We start from the raw sequence: 23,804 nt of genomic DNA, 5'->3' as shown, positions 1-23,804 counted from the left end.
TTCCTCCTTCTTTACTCTTATTTAAAATTATATTGGCTTTTCTTAGACACTTATTTTTCCATATAAACCTTAATATTTACTGATTAAGTTTCATGATATGCCCTGCTGGGATTTTATTTATTTATTTGACAAACAGAGATCACAAGTAGGCAGAGGCAGGTGGGGGGTTGGGGAGGGGGATGTGGAGCAGGCTCCATGCTGAGCAGAGAGCCCAATGAAGGGCTTGATCCCAGGACCCTGAGATCATGGCATGAGCCAAAGGCAGAGGCTTAACCCCCTGAGCCACCCAGGTGTCCCTGAGATTTTATTTGAAACTGCATTTACAGATTAATTTGGGGAAAACTGACATCTTACCAAATCGAGTCTTCTCAATTTCATTCATTTAGATTTTCTCTTTTGTCTTTCAATCAAGTTTTATCTTAGAGACCTCTCAAAAATCTTATTTATGTGTACCTTCTTTTCAATTCAAACTCTTGATCTCATTGTATCACTTACTTGTCCAAATATTCTTTTAACTTTCCAGGATAATTTAGAGGTTCTTGATTTTATCTATTCATTCTTTGCTTAATATGACCAAGAACTGTGCTAAGCATGGAGGGTATGTACACTGGTGATTAAGATGGACAGTCCCTAGCTTTGTGGAGCTTTCATTCTAACAGGAGACAAAGAACAATAAACACTTATAATGCTGAGGAACACATGCTATGTTACAGGGGGAGTACACTGTGCTATGGGAATACAGAAAAGAAATACCTAATTCATACTTGGGGGATGGCTGGATATGGGGAGGGAGAGGGTGTCAAATGCTGCTTCTCAAAGAAGTAACATGTAGACTGAAACCTGTAAGAAGAATAGAGGTTAGCAAACACAAAATAACTAAAATATCATCGCCTTGATATCCTTCCTTTATTCTTGATTTTACTGGAAAAGTTCCCACTGCTTAACTGTGAAATTATCTACTCTATGAATGTTTCCTCCCTTGGGTTCCCTGACACCATTATTTAGCTCTCATACTGCCTGTGATAATTGTTATCTGCTCACTGGTCCTTCTTCCTTCCTTAAATGCTAGGATTCCCAATGGCTTTATCCTCCTCATTCCTATTTTAAATACTATTCCTAAAGAAGTTTTTCCATTTCTATAGTTTCAAATATAAATTTGTATACTGAGGAGTTCCCATACTTTTACTTCTAGCTCCCACCACTACAGATTTTCTTATCTGCATTTCCAACTACCTATTATAATCTTTATCCATATGTCCCAGAGGATTTTCAAGCTATGGACATATTAACATTTGATTTATTTATATACGGTATGTACTGCCAACTAATCAGCAACAGCACATCTATCTCCCAATTCAACTGACAGCACTACCATTCACACCTGGTATGAATGAATCATTATTCCGATTATAGGTTGGTGAGTATGTCCTTCTTGGAAGCTAGTTTATAATATAGCACAGTCACTGAGCCTGAAGGGTTGGGAACATGAAGATTGTTTCAAAGATTGAGTAACTTTGCAGGTCAGGTATATTTTTGTTTTTCAAATGCATCAACTAGTTGTCAGCTTTTCAAACACTAATCTAGGTATTATAGCATAAGTAATAGATGTAATTACAATCCATAATCAGTTGACTAAGTAAAGGAGATTATCCTGGATAATGTGGGTGGGCCTCATTCAGCAGGGCTGAACAGCAGGGCCTTACAGCAGGGCTGGTGTTTCCCCAAGAGAGACAGAGGAGAACTTCCACCTGTGAACAGCAGCTTCAGCCCATGCCCACTAGTCCCAGTCTGCCCTTCCTGACAGCCTATTCTATGGATTTCAGACTTGCCTCACGAGGCCCTGCAACTACGTAAGCCAAATCTCTCTCTAGATCTACAGGTTCTGTTTCCCTGGTTGAACCTGACAAATATACCAGGGTTATAAGTTTATTTCCAAAAGCAATTCTTTCAAAAACCTAGTAAATCCTCTGGTCTGTTCATTTCCACTTAGTTCCATGTGCCAGTAACTATACCCAAAGTTTTTTTCTGGACATGGCTCTTAAATCTATTTTTTCAGCTTATTGCTTATAATATGGTTCCTTTCTCTCCATCCCACATTAGACCATCACCATCTCTTACCTGAACTAGTGATTGAAAAAGCCTCCTAACTGGCTTCTGAGATTAGTTTTTTCTCCTCTATCTATTCTCCATACTGTTGCCAGAGGTCTCTTTCTGGAAAACAAATATGATCATGTCACTATCCTTCTTAAAAACTTTTCAAGTCTTCCTACCTACAAAATAAATTTGTTTTCTATTTCATTAATTTCTGTTTTTAACTCTTATTTCCTTCTATTTGCTTTGTATTTATTTTCTATTTTTATAACTTGTTGAGATGAATACTTAGGTCCTTAATGCTTTTCTTCTTTTCTGACAGGCATTTAAAGTTTTAAATTCTCTCTTAGCATTGTTTTTAGCTATCCTTACCAGTTCTGATATGTATTATTTTCATTATCATTAAGTTCAAAATACTTAAAATTTTCTTTGCGATTTATATGACCAATGGCTTATTTAGAAATTATTTAATAATATCCAAAGCTAGACTTTAAGTTCCAGTAAGAAAATAGCATTTTATTTCCAAATTTTTCCACTTTTCTCCTTAGAACCCAATACAGAACAACAAAGAGAATGTATTTAAAAAGAAAAGAAAACCCCTCTACATATTTGGTGAACCCAGGAGACAGTGAAAAAGTGAAATACCAAATTATAAGTGAATATGGCCCAAAGTACTTGGTAGTGGTAGAACTTATGCAAGATAAGTATAAAAAGAGTCTAGTAAGGGAATAACAAATTTTCGTTCCCAGAAAGAGAGGGTCCTATCCTAAGTGGGAACTGCAATGTTTAGAACTGAGATTTACCGGGAACATCTCAGAAGACAGTAGAAAAAAGGAGGTGTAAAAGTGCCATGAGAATGAGTGGAGGGTGGTCTGGAAGCGAAAGATCTCAGACACTAGTACTCCTTTAAAAGCAAGGCACGCACTTTTCATCTGTAACTTCAGCTTACAGAAAAGTTCATAGAACACCACAAAGATCTTCTGTACACCCTTCACAAATTCTGTTAACATTTGAAGCAGGCAGTTTAAAAGGCAGGAGTTGTATCCCTTGGTAGCAGAAACTAGTAAGGACCTGGTGGCTGGTAGTTCTCACCTCATATACATGTAAATTACTAAGAGGCAAAGGAGACATAGCTATATTTTTAGAAAGAACCCATCAGAACAGAGGACAGAGGCCTTGAAAAGAGAAACCTGGGAAACCACCTTGCTCCTAATGTCCTGTTCCTCCTCTCCCCACTCCAGAGTCTTCCAATATGTGGTTTGGAAAAGCTCATCTAATTCAAATATGAGTAATAAACGAGTGGTATCTGCAGAAAGATGCCATAAAAAAGGTCAAACGGTCAACATCCCTGACAAAACTCAACAAAAAATTACCACAAAGTAGAGGAAACCCATAACACTTTTTTTTTTAATTTTTTTATTTATTTTTTGACAGACAGAGATCACAAGTAGGCAGAGAAACAGGCAGAGAGAGAGGAGGAAGCAGGCTCCCCACTGAGCAGAGAGCCCGATGCGGGACTCGATCCCAGGACCCTGGGATCATGACCTGAGCCGAAGGCAGAGGCTTTAACCCACTGAGCCACCCAGGCGCCCTCATAACACTACTTTTTAACATGAATTTAAAAAATATGTTTTTTTTAATAAAGAAGATTTATTTATTTTGAGAGTAAGAGTGCATATGTGAGCACATATATTAACAGTGGGGGGGGGGCAGGCAGTGCACAGAAGGAGAGGGAGAGAGAATCCTTAAGCTGACTTCCCACAGAGCAGGGAGTCTAATGCAGGGCTCAATCTCAGGACCCTGAGTTCATGACCTGAGCTGAAATCAAGAGTTGGTCACTTAACTGACTGAGCCAGTCAGGTGCCCCATGAATTTAAAACTTCTTAATACAACTATTAGGAAAATCTCACAAGGGTGGCTGGCTGGGTAAGTCAGAAGAGCATGGGACTCTTGATCTTGGGGTTGTGAGTTTGAGCCCTACGCTGGGTGTAGAAATTAAATAAATAAATAAACATTAAAAGGAAGGAAGAAAGGAAGAAGGGAAGGAAGGAAAAAAAGGGAAGGAATGGAGAGGAAAATCTCCGAGCAGCAATTCAAAAACTTAGAGAAGAGACAGCCAGTCAAAGAAGTAAAGACAAAAGTATCATAGACCTGATTCATGAAAGAAATGGAAGAAAAAGATTTTTAGAAGTTGAAAAAAGGAGCACATCGTGAAAATTACACTAAAAAAGGCACAGCAAGGAGCAAAGAGAATAGTAATGTTTTATAAGAAAATTAAACAACAAAAAAACCCCAGAATACTTGAACCTACATTTTCAAAGGGAATCTTTTGAAAACTGACCTAAAATGGTCAACATCAACAAAAAAATCCAGTGAAAGAAGTGTAAAAATATAATTTTAGCAACCAGAGGAAAAAACAGGTCCCTTCTAGGGTGAAGAAAATCAAGCTGATATTATACTTCTCTACTGAACATCAATGTCAGAAGACAGGAGACAAATACTTAGCAGATAGTCAAGAAAGTGTAAGTCAATAATTTTATGTCTTAGACAAACAATCCTTCAGGAACAAGGCTGTAAGTAAATGGTTTTCAGTATGGTAACACTTAGCTCTTATTCATGAGCCCTTCTCTTTTTGAAGAAACAACTGAATTAACAAGACAGGGAACAACAAATGTTAGTGAAGATGTGGAGAAAGGGGAATCCTCTTACACTGTTGGTGGGAATGCAAGCTGGTGCAGCCACTCTGGAAAATGGTATGGCGGTGCCTCAAGAAGTTAAAATAGAGCTACCCTATGATCCAGCAACTGCACTACTGGATATGTACCCCAAAGATACAGATGTAGTGAAAAGAAGGGACACATGCACCATGTTCATAGCAGCAATGTTCACAATAGCCAAACTGTAGAAGGAGCCGAGATGTCCTTCAACAGATGAATGAATAAATGAATAAAGAAGATGTGATTCATATATAATGGAATATTACTCAGCCATCAGAAAGGATGAATACCTACCATTTGCATCCACATGGATGGAACTGGGTGGTATTATGCTAAGTGAAATAAAAGGAATAGAGCAGAGGACCATAGGGGAAGGAAGGGAAAATTGAATGGGAAGAAATCAGAGAGGGAGACAAACCATGAGAGACTCTTGGCTCCAGGAAACAAACTACGGGTTGTGGAAAGGAGGGGTGGGGAGATGGGGTAACTGGGTGATGGCATTAAGGAGGGCATGTGTTTTGATGAGCACTGGGTGTTAGATGCAACTAATGAAGAATCTGACACTATGTCAAAAACTAATGATGTTGGGGTGCTTGGGTGGCTCAGTGGGTTAGGCCTCTGCCTTCAGCTCGGGTCACGATCTCAGGGTCCTGGGATTGAGCCCTGCATTGGGCTCTCTGCTGGGCAAGAAGCCTGCTTCCTCCCTCCTGACCCCTCTGCCTGCCTCTCTGCCTACTTGTGGTCTCTCTCTCTCTCTGCCAAATAAAAAAAACAACAACTAATGATGTACTATATATTGGCTAATTGAATCTAAATAAAAAAATAAAAAAACTACTACAACACATATACACATGAAACAACTGAGGACAACTGCAACAAAGAGATGACAAGAAAAATTTCAGCAAAAGGACTGACAGCACAAATACACTTAATTATAGATTTCAGATGAAAGCAAATGGATATACTAGTGATAGAATAGAATGCAACTGTTACATACTCTAATAATGTAGGAATAATAATACATACAAATACAATATACAATGATAGTGGAAAACAAGAAGCAGGATAAACTCACTATACCTTACAGTAACAGAGGAGTCAATGTTGAAAGTCAAATAATAAAAGTTTAAGCAAAATTATAAAGAACAATAAAATAATGGTATATTTGCTAAAACAAGTTAGTAAAGGAGAGGAAACAAGGGAAGGAACAGAAAAAAGCTAATATAATTGTTACTTATAAAGGAAAAAAGACACTGCTTAAAAGAGAGAAAGATGAGTGGTTAGCATAGCATAATATACAAACTTGTCCAATCACTATGTTGTACACCTGAAACTAGTATAACATTATCAACCACACTTCAAAAAAAAAAAAAAAAGTAGTTTAAAAAAACCAAACAAACATGAGTATTATATGAAAGTGTAAATATAAAGAGTTACCATAGTGGGGGGGAAAAACCCTTCTTGATATCAAAACTATTATTTAAAAAGCATACAAACAGGGGCGTTAAAAGTGTCTGCCTTCAGCTCAGGTCATGATCCCAGGGTCCTGAGATCAGGCCCCTTGTCAGTCTCCCAGCTCAGCCTGCTTCTGCATCTGCCCCCATACCCCCACCCCCCTACCACCCCCGCCCCCACCTGTGTTCTCTTTCTCAGTCTGTCAAGTAAATAAAATCTTTAAAAGTAAATAAATAAATAAAATAAAAAGCACACAGACCATTTGAAGTTTCAAGAACATATATAATCAGAAAATAGAATATAAAATAATGTTACACAACTAAGACCAAGCATGTATGTCCTTCTTATTATCTAGCTTAATTCATGCATTAACACAAAAAAAGCTTTAGATTGACCTACAAAGCAAAACCATTCTATGCTGTCTCCAAGATACATCTGTGATTCAGAAAGTATTAAAAAAGATAAAGGAAAAGAAAAGTTGGCAGGATAAGGTTCACAAACAAATGGATTGTAATTCTTTCATTAGATTACACAGACTTTCACCCCAAAGTATAAAAAGGTCATTTTATCATTGTAAAGGGTACAGTTCACAATGAAAAAAGAGGTATATAAAAGCCCTTAATAATACAGCAGCAACATTAAGAAAGCAGAAATCAAAGGAGATATGGGAGAGAGAAACATAGTAATAGCAGAAATTTTAAAATTTTTCTCCCAGTCTGAGAGAACTAGTAAACAGAAATAATATAATCTAAATGGTAAGCACTGATGGATATTCATTTAACTCAACTCTGATAATTGAATATATGTATTTTCAAATACATACTGAGCTTTCACAATATTTGACTATGTATTAGACTACAAAATATACCTCAGCAAATCCTTCCTTCAAGAGAGAGACACACAGGGGCGCCTGGGTGGCTCAGTGGGTTAAGCTGCTGCCTTCGGCTCAGGTCATGATCTCAGGGTCCTGGGATCGAGTCCCACATCGGGCTCTCTGCTCAGCAGGGAGCCTGCTTCTCTCTCTCTCTCTGTCTCTCTCTCTCTCTGCCTGCCTCTCCATCTACTTGTGATCTCCGTCTGTCAAATAAATAAAATCTTTGAAAAAAAAAAAGTTTAAAAAAAAAAGAGAGAGACACACAGAGAGAGGGCTCACATACCTGTGAGCATGGGGAAAAGCAAAGAGGCAGGAGGCAGAGGGAGAAGAATCTCAAGCAGACTCTGTCCTGAGTAGGGAGTCTGATGCAGGGCTCAATCTCATTACCCTGAGATCATGTCCTGAGCCAAAATGAAGAGTTGGACACAACCCAATGAGCCACCCAAGAGCCTCTAGACTACAAAATAAACCTAAACAAATTCTAAAAGGAGAAATATAAGCCACATTCTCTGATTAACAACCCACAAAACTAGAAATTTATAACAAAATCAGAAAATAAAAAGTTCTTCAATCAGAAAATATAAAAAGTCTCTCAATCAACATTTGGATAAGAGGGAAAATACAAATTAAATTTGTGGTGTTTCTAGACAATAATAAAACTTCTACACATTAGAGGCGCCTGGGTGGCTCAGTGGGTTAAAGCCTCTGCCTTCGGCTCAGGTCATGATCCCAAGGTCCTGGGATCGAGCCCGATGTGGGGCTCTCCACTCAGTAGGGAGCTTGCCTCCTCCTCTCTCTCTGCCTGTTTCTCTGCCTACCTGTGATCTCTGTATGTCAAATAAATAAATAAAATCTTAAAAACAAAACAAAACAAAAAAACCTTCTACACATTAGAGGCTTTGGAATGTAGCTATAATAGTGATCTGAAGAAAATTCATTGTTTTAAATAATTTCAACATTAAGAAAAAATGAAAATGTGTGACTAACAGCTCAAAAAGTTAGAAAAACAACTAAAGTAACAAAAGAGGAAAAAAGAAAACATTTATAAAGCTAAAAGCAGAAATTAAGAATTTAGAAAACAGAAAGCCAGAGAACTTAAAAAAAAAAGTTTCAAAAGCTCTTTTGCCAGGTGGCCTGTGGCAGCAGGTGTTGAAACCAGTTATTTAAACTACTATGGACAAAACACAAATAAAATGGACAAAACACAAATACACAAAATAAGAAATGGGGGGAAACCAGAGAAGTAGAAATAATTTCAAAAAATAAGAAACTATATAAAACTCTCTATAAAAATCAAATACAGATAAAATAATTTTCTAGTAAGATATAACCTACCAAAACTGAACCCCAGACTGAACCTAAACAAACTGATTTTTACAAAATGAATGGAAGTTTTCCAACAGTTACTACACATCAAGCAAAACAGACCATGCAACAAGATTTTATAGGAGAATTCTACCAAATCTTGAAAGAGCTGACAATTTTTTTCTTTCTTTTTAAATTAACATATAATGTATTATTTTTTAAATTAACATATAATGTATTATCTGTTTCAGGGATACAGACCTGTGATTCATCAGTCTTTCACAATTCACAGCACTCACCATAGCACATACCCTCCCCAATGTCTATCACCTAGACACCCCATTCCTTCCATCCCCCCTTCATTCCAGCAACCCTCAGTTTATTTCCTGAGATTAAGAGTCTCTTATGGTTTGTCTCCCTCTCTGGTTTTGTCTTGTTTCATTTTTCCATCCCTTTCCCTATGATCCTCTGTCCTGTTTTGCAAATTCCTCATATTAGTAAGTTATCATAAACTGTCTCTAACTTTATTTCAAGAGCTAACAATTTTAATACTATTTAAAAACTTGTACATTTTAGAAAATAAAACTTCTAAATTTTTTATGAGATAAATGATTAACACCAAAAGTTGAAAAAGATTACAGAAAAAAAGATTACAGATCAGATCAAACTTACTTTTGCATTTTGATTAAAAAAGTAAAATATCAGCAAACAGAATACAGCATCACATTAAAAGAATCAAGAAACACAAGTTTGGTTCAGTGTTTCGTTAAAAAGACAAGAAATATCATATCATTAGCTCCAGTGATCCTAAGAAGAAAATCTGACAAATTCAACATCCATTCTTGATTAAAAGTACTTAATAAAATAGAAATCAACAGATGCTCTTATACATATACATATATATGTATATATCATACTTAATGTAGAAACAATGGAAGCATTCCTTTCTACGGTAAGGAATAAAAAGAAGATGCCCACTAATCACTTTACTTAACACTGTCTAATTAGTCAATATAATCTGATAAGAAAAAAATTAGAAGTATAAAAATCCAAAGGAAGAGGTAAACCTATCATTATCTGTAGATGAAATGATTATAACCTAGAAATACCAAGAAAATTACTTGAATAACTACTATAAAAAAATGGAACTCAATGAAACAGAGAAGGTATACAGAAGTCAAAGGCCTTCATGTATGTGAACAATAACCAGTTAGAATGTATAAATCCATTTAATAGCCAAAAAAGGGGGGAGGGAATATGTACAAGATATGTGCAACTTTTACATGAGGAAAACTTTTAAAATACCCCTGAAAGAAACAAACGTAATCTTGCACCAATAAAAAGGTACAGTGTTTTCTTGGCCAGAAAGACTTAGTATCTTAAAGATGCCAATTTGTCCTAACAATTTATAAATGTAATGAGATTTTAATAATAAAAATAAGAGACCATTCTTCCACATCCACTGGTGTTTCTACAGTCTACATGGTAAAATAATTAAGAATAGCCTAGAGGGGCGCCTGGGTGGCTCAATGGGTTAGGCCTCTGCCTTTGGCTCGGGTCCTGGTCTCCGGATTCTGGGATCAAGCCCCACGTTGGGCTTTCTGCTCGGCGGGGAGCCTGTTTACTTCTCTCTCTCTGCCTGCCTCTGCCTGCTTGTGATCTCTCTCTCTCTGTCAAATAAATAAGTAAAATAAAATAAAAACCTTAATAAAATAAAAAAAAGAATAGCCTAGAAAAGCCTGAGGAGAAATTTGAGACTCGCCTTATAAGATACTATAAGCCATTAAAGAAACGACTGACTACTACATTAAAGTGTCTTTGTATATGTATTTACTATCCCTCAACCCCCAAAGACACAAATTTCTACATGGCAAAATATAAAAACAAGACCATACTACAGGTTAAAAGACCAATAATCAAGGATAAACACAATTCACAATACAAGGGGTCAATATCCTTAATTTAGAAAGCTCTCAGTAAATGAGAAAACTGAAAATCCAACAGAAAAAAAGGGCAAAAGACAAAAACAGCTAATTAAAAAAAAAAAAAAAGAAATAAGGTGACCCTTACACATGTGAAAAGATGGCCAAATGCAAAAGTTCATGAGGAAATGATTTCTTACAAATCCAATTAAGAGAATCTAGAGTTTCACATTTCTAGAGGCAACAAAACAGGTAGTCTCACTCACTGATGCACAATACTTAGAACCTCTACAGAGGACAATCTGACAATAATGATCAAAATTACAAATACATTTGCCTTTGACCTACTAATCTTCCCTCTTGAAATCTATCTTAAAGATGTATCTACATATACAGGAAACAATGTTCTGAAATGGCAAACTAAACACCCCTCCTGTACATTGAAAGAGGACTTCTGAGATATAGCTCCTCAGTGACATATTCCCACAATGGTAGAAGCAACTGAAAATAATGCAGAAACTAGGGAGCGATCTGGAAAGATCTAGGGATCCTTGAAGGAATGGCTGATTCCACATACAGAGCAGGAAATACAAGATGAGCCTGAAATTTCCTCCTGTGCTAGAAAGCAAAATACTATCAAAGACAACAAATACAGAATTAGGAAAAATACCGCTTGGTAATCACTAGTGAAACAGATGATCTGGGTAACGATGATTACTGAATGGAATATTAGTAATAGAAATGTTGACTGGGAGATTTACAATGGAGAGATCAGGCCAACTGATTTAGTATCACTAAAACTGGAACCTCTAGATACTGTTGTGTCTTCTAATATACAATATGAAGCATGTATGAAGTATTCTGCACCAGAATCGAACCAAACTTCTAGGGCTAACTTTCACTTTCAGGAAATATAGGGGACAGTGGAATAAGATAATGACACCACAAGAACAAAAGACAAATGTGGATTTTTGGATATTCTTCAGGAAAAGTGACAGAGCTTCCTTAACAAGTCAATGGCATTTAAGACAAAACAAAACAAAACAAAACAAAACAGGAGGAAAGAAATGGGACTACTACATTAAAAAAAAGTGTATCAGCTAAACATGATAGGTGGATCTTGTTTGGAACCTGATTAGAACCACCTAACTATAAAAGGACATATCTGAGATAATCAAGGACATCTGATTACAGACAGGGAACTAGAGGCTACAAATAAATGATTACTAAAATTTTCTTATATAAGATAATGGCATTATGACTATGTAAGAAAACACCCATTTTTAAAGAGGCACATACTAAAGTAGTAGAGGCAAAATAACTTGTTATCTGGGATCTGATTTAGAAGAGGAAATATAGGAAGTTTAAGGAAGGTGGAAGATTCTTCACAGGCAGCACATAAGTGGCAGTTTATCATACTATTCCCCCTACTTTTATATATACTCAAAAATATTTATGAGCTAAAAATGAAAGTACAATTAGCACCACTATAAGCATCAGTGGTAGGTATAACACCTGGGCTCACCATGACCAACAGACTATTTTCCTTTAAAACATGAATTTCATAATGAAATACTGACTTAAGAGTTAAAAGGACAAAAGTGAGATTGTTCAGATAATCATGTCAAGGCTTTTGTACATGCTTTAATGTGCTTACTTCATGCTTAGTGGCATTCTAGGACAACTTCTGTGTAAAGGCTTTCTAAACAAAACGTAATAAAAATACAAAGGTTTTTCGACTCTTAGTATGTGTCCAAATATTACTCCCAAGACACCAGTACGTATAATTATATATAAACTGCACACACAGAACGCATAGACAGGATTCAACTACCCAAGACAGAATGTGGTTTTAGCTCCCTTACCATCAATATTAAGCATCATTTTCCACATGGCAGGTCGGACAGATTGATGGAATCCGAACCATACTTCCCTGCCGCCTCCGAGGGGGTGGTCATATCCTTCAGGAGCTGAGAAAAAGGAACGCCCCACAGGCGTATATCTATAAAAATTAAAATGTCATGTTCAGTCCTTTCACTGCCATATAGGTATATAAATTTGCAGAATACAGTAGTCTAGAGTACCTAAACTTAAGTTATCCTAACGATGTTTATCATTAGGAATATATGAAACTAAATATTTTCCAAATTTGTGAAAGCAAAAAGCAGCCACTCTAAATGAAAAACAAAAACAAAACAAAAACCATCAGTATCCTTCACTGAAATTCTCCCTTCCAAAATTCATCTTAGTTTGCATAAGAATAAATTTTATTTAAAATACTTTATTAGAAACATGTGAAAAGAAAAACCAGTTCCAAACTTAGGAAATGCTAAAGAGTAAATAAATATTGATCAAAAGTCTATTTCTATAAATGTGTTTCCAAAACCTATTTTTCTTTAAAAAGACACATTGATCCTACATATACAGGCACATAAATACAAACATACACTTGTAAGGTGACAGTGTGATTAAGACTGTAGCAATTTCAACACAAATTGGTATTATTGTATAAATAATGAAATTACCTTTAGAATAAGGGGACTTAACTAAACATGTCAGTTATTCAAGATTTATAGCTTCTAAGATAAAGGTTAGACATTTTTCTAAAAGGTATACACTAGAATAGCTATGTTAATGATGTGCATTCACTTTCAAAAATCAGAATTTTTTCTGTAACATACTTCTGTTGTCAATGAACTTGTATGCATGCTATTTTTTAAATGAAGTAATCAAAAGATCTAACACGTGAAGGTTAATCAAAGAAGGGCTGCACAACCTGCTCTTGGGAAGAAAGCCTTCACACTGAAAATCTAAAAAGAAGAAAAAGCCAGAAGCACCCACTTCATGGAGGGCAGATGTCGTAGCACCACATCAACGGCATGGACAGGATTAGTGCTGATTGGCTTGTCTAATTCCAGTGGCTCAGGCAAGGTCCGTCCTGTCAGTACTTCATGTAGTAGGTGCCAACTCACCCGAGAGACAAATTTAATTGACACCTTGAAAGGTCGATCTTTTCCACCTTCCCCAGGTAAAGTAACATCTAAATCTACCTGTTGATGGGGAAACAATCAACTGATAAGTTGAAAAAGATAAGAACAATTACTTTTAAGTTAAAAAGATATTTAAGAAAAAACAGAGCAAAAATAAAAAGCCAACCTCAATGCTAAATCAATAATCTCTAAGTTGTACTGTTACGCAAAAAAAAAAAAAAAAAGCAAAGTACACAAGATTACAAATAGTATGCCATCTTTTGGTGAAAAAGAAGAAAGTGGGAAATATACATATATCTCATTTCTGCAAAAAGAAACACAAGAAGCATGAACCGGAAACAAAGAAACTGGTTACTTTCAAAGGATGGGAAGAAATAAAGGAGAATAACAATTCTGAGTATATTTTTCAGCATAGTTTTGATTTCTGGAACCATGTTAAATAAATTTTTTTAAAATAAAGTTTTATCAGTTAAAAAAATTAAAAATAAAATCAAGAAGGATAAAGTGAAAAAATTAAAACATAACGAAAATTAAATAGAACCGAATGTTTCAAATGAATTACCTAACCATACTTAAAGGAGGAGACACAGAAAATATTAATGCAAGGAACTCTTGAACGCAGTATACTGAATATATTCTCAACTGGGGATGTGGAGGAGAGGTGGGTGGTATGGTGTAGCAATTCTGAAACAATTTTATAATTGTATGGTAGGAATGAACAGATGTGTAAAGGCAGTGATGTTCTATGGTTCAAAAAAGAAGGAAGATACAAATATGCAATGTGGGGAGTAAAGGAGGAATTCTGGGGGAATAAACCGAAATTTAGAGAATCAGTTTCAACTCATGACTTCATATATATATTTATTAATATATTTGTTATATTTATATATTATATATATAATATTATACAATAAGTAGTACTTGTGTAGAATACTTATGGCAGGTTCACTAAATGACATATAGTATTATATATTATTTCTTTCACTTATATATTTTTATTTCCTACCTTCATCCATTTTAGAAACACCTATAACCTAGCAGCATGAATACATATCCAGATTTTGGTTTGTAAGTTGCATCCCCCAACTTAAAGAAACCATTGTTTCTCTGAGAAAGGGCCCGCTGCATGGCCACAGCAGGGAAAACATAAGAAAAGCCTGGATCATCTTGTGTCAGAAAGTAAGGAAGTACACAAAATAAAGTGTGTGATCAAAAAGGAAACAGGAATCATCTTAAAGGGGCTCCCAATGGCCAAATGGGGCAGTGAAATAAATAAAGACAAATAAATTAGGGAAAATAAAATGCTCTCCGTTATAGTCAATATCAACTAATAAATGTAGAAGGAATGACAGAACTAGAAAATCAGCGTTACTAATTACTAATAATTCTTCCAAGTAAGAATCATCAATTACTTAAAAATCTAATGAGAAACAGGAGCCTTAAAGTATCTCCCATATCTGGGTGACTGGGTAACTCATTCAGTTAAGTGACCAACTCTCCCATCTCGGCTCAGGTCATGATCTCAAGGTCATGAGATGAAGCCTGCACAGATGCCCCGCTCAGCAGGGAGTCTGCCTGAGGTTTTCTCTCTCCCTCTGTCCCCATCCCCACCCCGGCTCATATTCTCTCTCTAAAATAAACAAATTTTAAAAATCTTTTAAAAAAAGTATTTCCCATATAAAAATTAAAAACTTCTTAGGGGCTCCTAGGTGGCTCAGTAGGTTAAGCATCCGGTTCTTAAGTAACCTCAGCACAGGTCGTGATCTCAGTCAGTGTCTTGAATTCAAGCCCCATCTTGGGCCACACCCTGGGTGTGGAGTCTACTCAAAAAACGAGAAACAAAACCAAAAACACTTCTGTGCATCAGAAGACAGAATCAACAAAGTGAAAAGGCAACCTAAAAAATGTGAGAAAATACTTGCAAATCCTATATGTTAAGAAAGTATGAAGAAACCCTAAAACTTAACAGCAAAAATTAATCCCAATTTTTAAAATGGGCAAAGGATGAAGATACACAAATGAGCTCATGAAAAGATGCTGAACTCACTAATCATTAGGGAAATGCAAATCAAAACCACAGTGACATATAATCTCATACCCATTAGGATGGTTATAATAAACAACAACAATAACAACCCAGAAAACAGCAAGTGTTGGCAAGGGTGTGAAGAATTTGGAATGCTTGTGCATTGCTGGTGTGAAAGAACAATGGGGCAGCCACTATGGAAAACAGTATGGTGATTTCTCAAAATGTTAAAAATAGAAATTACCGCTTATACACAAAGGAACTGAAAGCAAGAACTGAAACAGGTATTTGTATACATTCCCAGCAGCATTTTTGTAATACCCAAAAGGTGTTCATCAATGGATATGTGGACAAACAAAATGTGGTATATACACACAATGGAGTATTATTCAGCCTTAAAAAGGAAGGATATACTGACACATGCAACAACATGGACGAATTCTGAGGACATAAAGCTAAGTGACGTCAGTCACAAAAACACAAATACCGTATGATTCCACTTAGATGAAGCACTAAGAGTAGTCAAAGCCATACAGACAAAAGATAGAATGGTGGCTGCCAGGCGCTGAGGGGAGGGGAGAATGGGGACTTCAGTATTTCATGGGTACAGTTTCAGTTTTACAAGATAAATAGAGTTATAGAGATAAAGACTGGTTACGATTACAAATGTACATTAAATGTACATTCATGCCCCTAAAATGGCTCACATGGTAAATTTTACCACAGTTAAAAATAACATCTCCCCACAGGAGAAAAAGAAAAACTTGACAGGAGAAACCTGGCAGACACCGGCTTAGCCAAGTGATCAAACTTAGTATCACCATTAATAGAACAAATACATATTAATGTCTCCTGATAAGATCCACTGATAAAGAAAGAACACTTGTGTAATTATTTCTGCCAAAAATGTTTAATCAGAGTCTAATCAAGAGAAAATCAGACAAATCCATATTGAGTGACATTCTACAAACAATTTGCCTGTAATCTTCTACCATGTTAATGTCATGAAGCTGTTCCAGAATAAAGAAGACTAAAAAGACGTGGTATCTTGGGGAAACTGGGTGGCTCAGCAGATTAAGCATCTGACTGTTGATTTCGGCTCAGGTCATGGTCTCAGATTTGTGAACTGAGTGCGTTGGGCTCTGTTCTCAAATGGGGATCTGCTTGAGAATCTCTCCCTCTCCCTCTGCCCCACCTCCGATCATGCGCTTGCTTTCTTTCAAATAAATAATCTTTAAAACAAACAAACAAAATGTGGTATCTAAATACAATCATGGGGCGCCTGGTTGGACGACTGCCTTTAGCTCAGGTCATGATCCTGGAGTCCCGGGATCAAGTCCCACATCGGGCTCCCAGCTCCATGGGGAGTCTGCTTCTCCCTCTGACCTCCTCGCTCATGTTCTCTCTCACTGTCTCTCTCTCAAATAAATAAATAATCTTTAAAAAATAAATAAATAAATAAATAAATAAATACAATCATGAACCTGTACTGAATTTTTTATTAGAGGGGAAGAAATGCTAAAAGTCATCAGTGGAACAAATGACAAAACTGGAATATGGGTTGCTGATTAGATAAAAGTATACCAATGAAGAATTTAGTGGAGTGGATAACCGTACTCTGATTTTTATCCTTGTTCTTAAGAAAAACATATTAAAGGGCACGACACATACAACCTTCTCTTGAATGGTTCAAGAAAAGATAATCATGGATGTGTATTTCATCCTATATAAATATCTACAAAGATAACGAAAGAAAGAATGATAAGACAAATGTGGTAAAAGTTAAGGAACACTGGTCAATCTGGGTAAAAGGTCTACATGAGTTCTTTAATTCTTACAACTTTTCAGTATGTTTTAAATGATTTCAAGAGGCTTCTGGGTGGCTAAGTCAGTTAAGAGTCTGCCTTTGGCACAAGTCATGATCCCAGAGTCCTGGGATGGAGGCTTACATAGGGGTCCCTGCTGAGCAGGAAGTCTGCTAATCCCTCTTCCTCTCCTTTTGCCTCACCCCTTGCTCTCTCTCTCTCAAATAAATAAATAAAATCTTAAAAAAGAAAAACCTAGAGGGGCGCCTGGGTGGCTCAGTGGGTTAAAGCCTCTGCTTTGGGCTTAGGTCATGATCCCAGGGTCCTGGGATCGAACCCCACGTTGGGCTCTCTGCTCCGTGGAGAGCGTGCTTCCTCCTCTCTCTCCCTGCCTGCCTCTCTTGCCTACTTGTGATCTCTGTCTGTCAAATAAATAAATAATATCTTAAAAAAAAAAAAAGTGTAGTTAAAAACAAAACATAAACCTAGAAAAATATAAATAAAATTATTTCAAAATAAAAAGTTAAAAAAGATAAATAATATGCTCATATATATGTGGACTATAATAAAATGGTAATAAATGCATTTTTTTAAAAAGATTTTTAATTTCTTTTTCAACAGAGATCACAAGCAGGCAGAGAGGCAGGCAGAGAGAGAGAGAGGAGGAAGCAGGCTCCCTGCTAAGCAGAGACCCCGACGCGGGGCTCAATCCCAGGACTCTGGGATCATGAACTGGGCCGAAGGCAGAGGCTTTAAACCACTCAGCCACCCAGGTGCCCCGGTAATAAATGCATTTAAAGGGAGATATTGCTAGGTGCCTGGGTGGCTCAGTTGATTGAGGTCAGACTCCTGGTTTAAGCTTGAGTCATGATCTCAGGGTTGTAGGACTGAGCCCGTGTCGGGCTCCATGACAGATGTGAAGCCTGCTTGAGATTGCCTCCCTGTCCCTATGCCCCCCTCCTCCCAACCCAATCTCTCTCTCAAAAAAATAAAATAAATAAAAATAAAAAATAAAGGGAGATACTGCAAAGAATAGCTCTTCAATAAAGGAATACACCTTACCCCAGTAGTTGCCACAGGAAGTGGATTGGCTGTGTAAAGGCTTCTTTTTCCATCATAAACTGGTCTACGGTCCCCAAATATAGTCACTTTAAAATGCTGAACCATTGAGTCAACCACCTCCCTAAAAAAGGGGAAAAAAATATATTCACATAATCCTATCCATGATGAAATACAAAATACAAAATAAAGTAATTCTTGCACTATTTAAAGATGTCAAAATTCTAAAAGACAATCATACTGATAAAGATATTGCTTTCACGACCATACCGTAGGATACCAGAAAGACTGATTTCTGGCAAGGGATAAGAATTTCACAAACGACAGAAAAGAACGAATCCAGTGAATTACTTAATCATTCTAGGCCTCAGTAAACCTGCAAAATATTATCCTTAGAAAATGATCCTCAATTCCTTTTACCATCTCTGAGCACTACCTGACACATGCACTTCTCTATCAAACAGTGTTATGCTCTGGGGCGCCTGGATGGCTCAGTGGGTTGAGCCGCTGCCTTCGGCTCAGGTCATGATCTCAGAGTCCTGGGATCGAGTCCCGCATCGGGCTCTCTGCTCAGCGGAGAGCCTGCTTCCCTCTCTCTCTCTCTGCCTGCCTCTCCATCTACTTGTGATTTCTCTCTGTCAAATAAATAAATAAAATCTTTAAAAAACAAAAAAAACAAAAAACAGTGTTATGCTCTTCACGCTGGGTCCAAATACCACCTAGTACATGTATCTATTAGAACATTTACTCCACTGTATTATACTTATTGTACACTTCACTTCTACTAGACTGTGAGATTCTTTTTTTTATTAATTATTTTTATTAACATATAATGTATTATTTGCCCCAGGGGTACAAGGTCTGTGAATCATCAGGGTTACACACTTCATAGCACTCACCACAGCACATATCCTCCCCAATGTCCATAACCCAACCACTCTATCCCTACCCCCATCCCCCAGGAATCCTCAGTTTGTTTTGAGAGGTTAAGAGTCTCTTATGATTTGTCCCCCTCCTGATCCCATCCTGTTTCATTTTTTTCCTTCCCTACCCCTCAAACCCCCCACTCTGCCTCTCAAATTCCTCATATCAGGGAGATCATATAATTGTTTTTCTGATTTATTTCATTCAGCATAATACCCTCTAGTTCCATCCATGTCGTTGCAAATGGCAAGATTTCATTTCTTTAGATGGCTGCATAGTATTCCACTGTATATATATATATACACCACATCTTCTTTATCCATTTATCTGTTGATGGGCATCTAGGCTCTTTCCATAGTTGGGCTATTGTGGACATTGCTGCCATAAGCATTTGGGTGCACGTGCCCCTTTGGATCACTACATTTGTATCGTTAGGGTAAATGCCCAGTAGTATGATTGCTGGGTCATAGGGTGGCTCTATTTTCCACTTTTTGAGGAACCTCCATGCTGTTTTCCAGCGTGGCTGCCCCAGGCATTCCCATCAAGAGTGTAGGAGGGCTCTCCTTTCTCTGCATCCTTGCCAGCATCTATCGTTTCCTGACTTGTTAATTTTAGCCATTCTGACTGGTATGAGGTGGTACCTCATTGTGGTTTCGATTTGTATTTCCCTGATGCTGAGTGACATTGAGCACTTTTTCATGTGTCTGTTGGTCATCTGTATGTCTTTTTTGCATAAATTAGACTGTGAGATTCTTGAGAACAATAAACACCCTTGTATCCCCCTCAATCCTTTTCAACCTCTTTCCCCACCCTCACATTATGTAGCCAGTAAGAATATTCAGAAACTATCTTCATCCAACAAACATTTTTATTTTTTAAAAGATTTTATTTATTTATTTGACAGAAATCACATAGGCAGAGAGGCAGGCAGAGAGAGAGAGGGAAGCAGGCTCCCCGCTGAGCAGAGAGCCCGATGCGGGGCTCAATCCCAGACCCTGAGATCATGACCTGACCCACTGAGCCACTCAGGCGCCCCCAACAAACATTTTTATACTATATATACTTACGTGGAAAGATACTCAAGACTTTTACATTAAAAAATTAGACTATAATGAGAATGATAAAAAATCTCAACAAATCAACATTTATTTTTGTACATATATTTCTTGTAAAAGCAGTGGAAAGTTACCTAGAAGAATATGTACCAAAAAGATACAATGACTATCTCTGGTAAGGGAAGTGAAAAACGATTTTTTATTTTGTCTAAATAATCTAAATATGTTATGATGAGAGTATGCTTATATATTACTGGTATAATTTACAATACATTTAAAAGAATGGGGAAAAAAGATTTAATTCTAGCCTGTGGGTAGGTAGGAGAAAGGAGAGAAAAAGGCATTCTCTGATACAAAATAACTGAGCTGACTTGATACCTAGAGCAATTTCCTACATGCTCTAAAATTTCTATTTTCCTCTTCTTCAATTTCACTTTGCTGAAATTATTTAAATCAAGATCAAGCTTCTTCTAGAGTAAATTTTACAAAAAAGATTCAACTCACTGATCCATTTTTTTTTTTAAGATTTTATTTATTTATTTGACAGGCGGAGATCACAAGCAGGCAGAGAAGCAGGCAGAGAGGGAGGAGGAAGCAGGATCCCTGTCGAGCAGAGAACCCGATGCGGGGCTTGATCCCAGGACCCTGGGAGCATGACCTGAGTTGAAGACAGAGGCTTTAACCCACTGAGCCACCCAGGCGCCCCTCACTGATCCATTTTCACGTCCAAAAAAATTTCAGAATTTTCTGCCATTTACCATTTTCTTCTGCAGGCATTATAAGTCCAGTTTCTTAGGTGAAACTTTACAGATCTAATTTGTCAGAATGTTTTGGCTATTTTGTAATTTTTCCTCAACAATAAATTAGTATAACTTTAAGCTTACCAAATCCTGGCAGCCCAATCAAACCACTCTAAGAATCAAAATGGTTGGAGGAGTTAAAATAGCTGTGCTAAAACAACTTAGGGGGAAAAAAATGTTCTGTTTCAATATCTAATACAGCATATTCTTTTTTCTTAAAGATTTTATTTATTTATTTGACAGAGAGAGAGAGAGATCACAAGTAGGCAGAAAGGCAGGTGGAGAGATAGGGGAAAACAGGCTCCCCATGGAGAAGAGAGCTGGACGCAGGGGTTGATCCCAGAACCCCAAGATCAAGACCTGAGCCGAAGGCAGAGGCTTAACCCACTGAGCCACCCAGACATCCCCACAGTATATTATTCTTCATGAATATTCTAACAGGGACAATCTACCTCAACCGCTAGAACCTCCAATGGAATCTAAAGCGGAATTCAACATATCTCCCCCATGTTATCTAGTTATCCTATTCACTGCTCCTCTTTATTGGGACCTCCCTTTCCTCATTTAACCAGATTCAAAACCTGGCTCATCTCTTCATCCTATTAGTTGCTGACCTCTCCTCTCTGCAGTATTTCTCACATCAGTCCTTTACTTTTCATTCCCAATTACCACGATCCTAAATTATAACCTCATGTTCCAGTACCTAGATTAAATTTTAAGTCTCTTGTTTTTTATGCCTTTAATTTTTTCTTCTCCAACCCAACCTATATATCACTGCCAAATGAGTGACTGAACCCCACTTTTATGTCCCAGATAAAAAAGGTTAAGTTAACCATACTCCTCAATTCATGGCTTATTTTCATCATTCATCTGTAGGAGATCTCTCTTCTTTCCTTCCACCTCCATTTCCTAAATTCCCTTCTTCTTTCCAGTAAGTTATCTCTTCTAAGTGTTTGATGAACATCCTTCTGTTTGCTTATATTCCCACCTTTATCCTCTGGCACTAGGTTTAAAAAATGTATTCATACTGCTGTGGGACACTTAGTTCATTGTTTCTCACTAGTGCAAAGTAGTCCATATGTTGTCTATCCATTCACCTAACAATCCAGGCTTCAACTGCAAGCCACCAAAAACAACGGCGCATTGCAGTATCTCTTACTATATCCCTTTATGGACTTGTGTGAGAATTAATCTCTGGCTATATACCCAGGAACAAAACCGTCAGGCCCAAATGAATTTTATCAACTAAATTATGAAGAACTGCCAAACTGTTCTCCAGAGTGGATATATGATCTACATTTCTGGAGATCCTATTTCCCCATATCCCAGACAAGATTTGTTATTATGCAGCTCTGCTTTCTATTTTTTGCTAGCCTAGCACATAAAACTAAAATGTTATGTTAATTGGGATGTCTCCTATTACTAATGAATTCGAGCATTCCTTCATGTACTGTTCTTTTGCTAATTCCTTGTTTGTTTCTTTTGCTCATTTTTCTATTGGGATCCCAGTCTTCTTGTTGAATTGAAGGAGTTTCTTTGATAGCCTGATAGTCCAATATTAATTCATTAATAGGTTTAGTTATTGCAAATATGTTCCAAATGTTTTCTGCCTGTTAACAATATCTATGTATTTATTGAGATGAAATCCTTAATAGAGAATCATCAAATGAATCATTTTTTACCTTATGGTTTCATGCTTTTGAGCCTTGTGTCAGACTCCCTGCTCAGTGGGGAGTCTGCTTGTCCCTCTACCTTGGCCCCTCCCTCTCTGCTCATTCTGCCTCTCACTTTCTCTCAAATAAATAAATAAAATCTTAAAAAAGAGAATTACTTTCTTAATACTAAATTACAAATTGTTTTATTAACTCTAGTTTTTTTATATATATATATATAGTTACCTATATATATATAGTTTCTATATATAGTTATCTATATATAGTTTTATATCTATCTCTAGTTATCTATATATATAGGTTACCTATATACGTAGCTTACACACACACATGTATATAGTTTGATCTATATTATTTTGGCCATTAGTCCATCTGATGTATGTATGTATTTATCTATTTATCTATCTATTTATTTATTTGACAGAGAGAGAGAGAGAAAGAAAGAGAGAGCACAAGCAGGGGGAGCAACAGAGGGAGGGGGAGAAGCAGGCCCCCTGCCGAGCCGGGAACCCGACTCAAGACTTGATCCCAGGACCTGGGGTCCTGGGGATCCTTCAGCCATGACCTGAGCTGAAGGCAGAGACTTAACAGTCTGAGCCACCCAGGCGCCCCATCTGAGGTCTTTCTTTATAAACAGTGTTATATAAGAGACTCTATTTTATTTTTCTCTATACAGTAAGCCAGTGGTCCCACACCATCTACTAAATAGTCTATACATAACCAATCAATTTAAAATGCCATTTTTTGGGGTGCCTGGGTGGCTCTGTTGGTTAAGTGTCCAACTTATGATCTCAGCTCAGGTCTTGATCTCACAGTCATGAGTTTGAGCCCCACATTAAAATAAATAAAAAGCTATTTTTGTAAGTTCTCAACATATAAATGAATCTGGCTCTTGAGTTCTCTATATTGTCCCAGTAGTCTATTTGTTCTTAAATAAGTGTCATATGTTTTCACAATTACTAAAGTGTTTTATTATACTGTAACATGGGACAGGGCAAGTTCCTTTTCTTTTTCTAAGTTAACTAGGGCATTCATGGAAACTTTTAATCAGAATAGCCTTCTAAAGTGGTCCCCCAAACTATCAATACCATAAACAAAAGAAATACAT

The 23,804-nt window shown here is 36.9% G+C and overlaps 1 protein-coding gene across 11 annotated transcripts in view; it reads right to left on the bottom strand.

Moving 5' to 3' along the window:
• Positions 1 to 23,804, bottom strand: part of AGO3 (argonaute RISC catalytic component 3) — a 128,947-nt gene that overhangs the window by 64,571 nt on the left and 40,572 nt on the right. For 7 of the 11 annotated variants that reach the window (XM_004740797.3, XM_045064192.1, XM_045064193.1 and 4 more), the window contains 3 exons: positions 18,248 to 18,368; positions 13,206 to 13,414; positions 12,230 to 12,366 (listed from right to left, as the gene is read on the bottom strand). In XM_004740797.3, the coding sequence (XP_004740854.1) occupies positions 12,230 to 12,366; positions 13,206 to 13,414; positions 18,248 to 18,368 (467 nt within the window). Of the gene's footprint in view, positions 1 to 753; positions 2,099 to 2,118; positions 2,209 to 12,229; positions 12,367 to 13,205; positions 13,415 to 18,247; positions 18,369 to 23,804 lie in introns of those variants that run through there. The other 4 variants (XM_013046034.2, XM_004740801.3, XM_004740800.3 and 1 more) reach the window with 4 other exon arrangements.

The sequence above is a fragment of the Mustela putorius genome, unplaced genomic scaffold (assembly GCF_011764305.1).
Source record: "Mustela putorius furo isolate JIRA1106 unplaced genomic scaffold, ASM1176430v1.1 tig00003853_pilon_pilon_pilon, whole genome shotgun sequence".
NCBI classification, from domain to species: domain Eukaryota; kingdom Metazoa; phylum Chordata; class Mammalia; order Carnivora; family Mustelidae; genus Mustela; species Mustela putorius.
The sequence above is the reverse complement of the archived record's forward strand: the minus strand, read 5'-3'. Positions and strand labels throughout refer to the sequence as shown.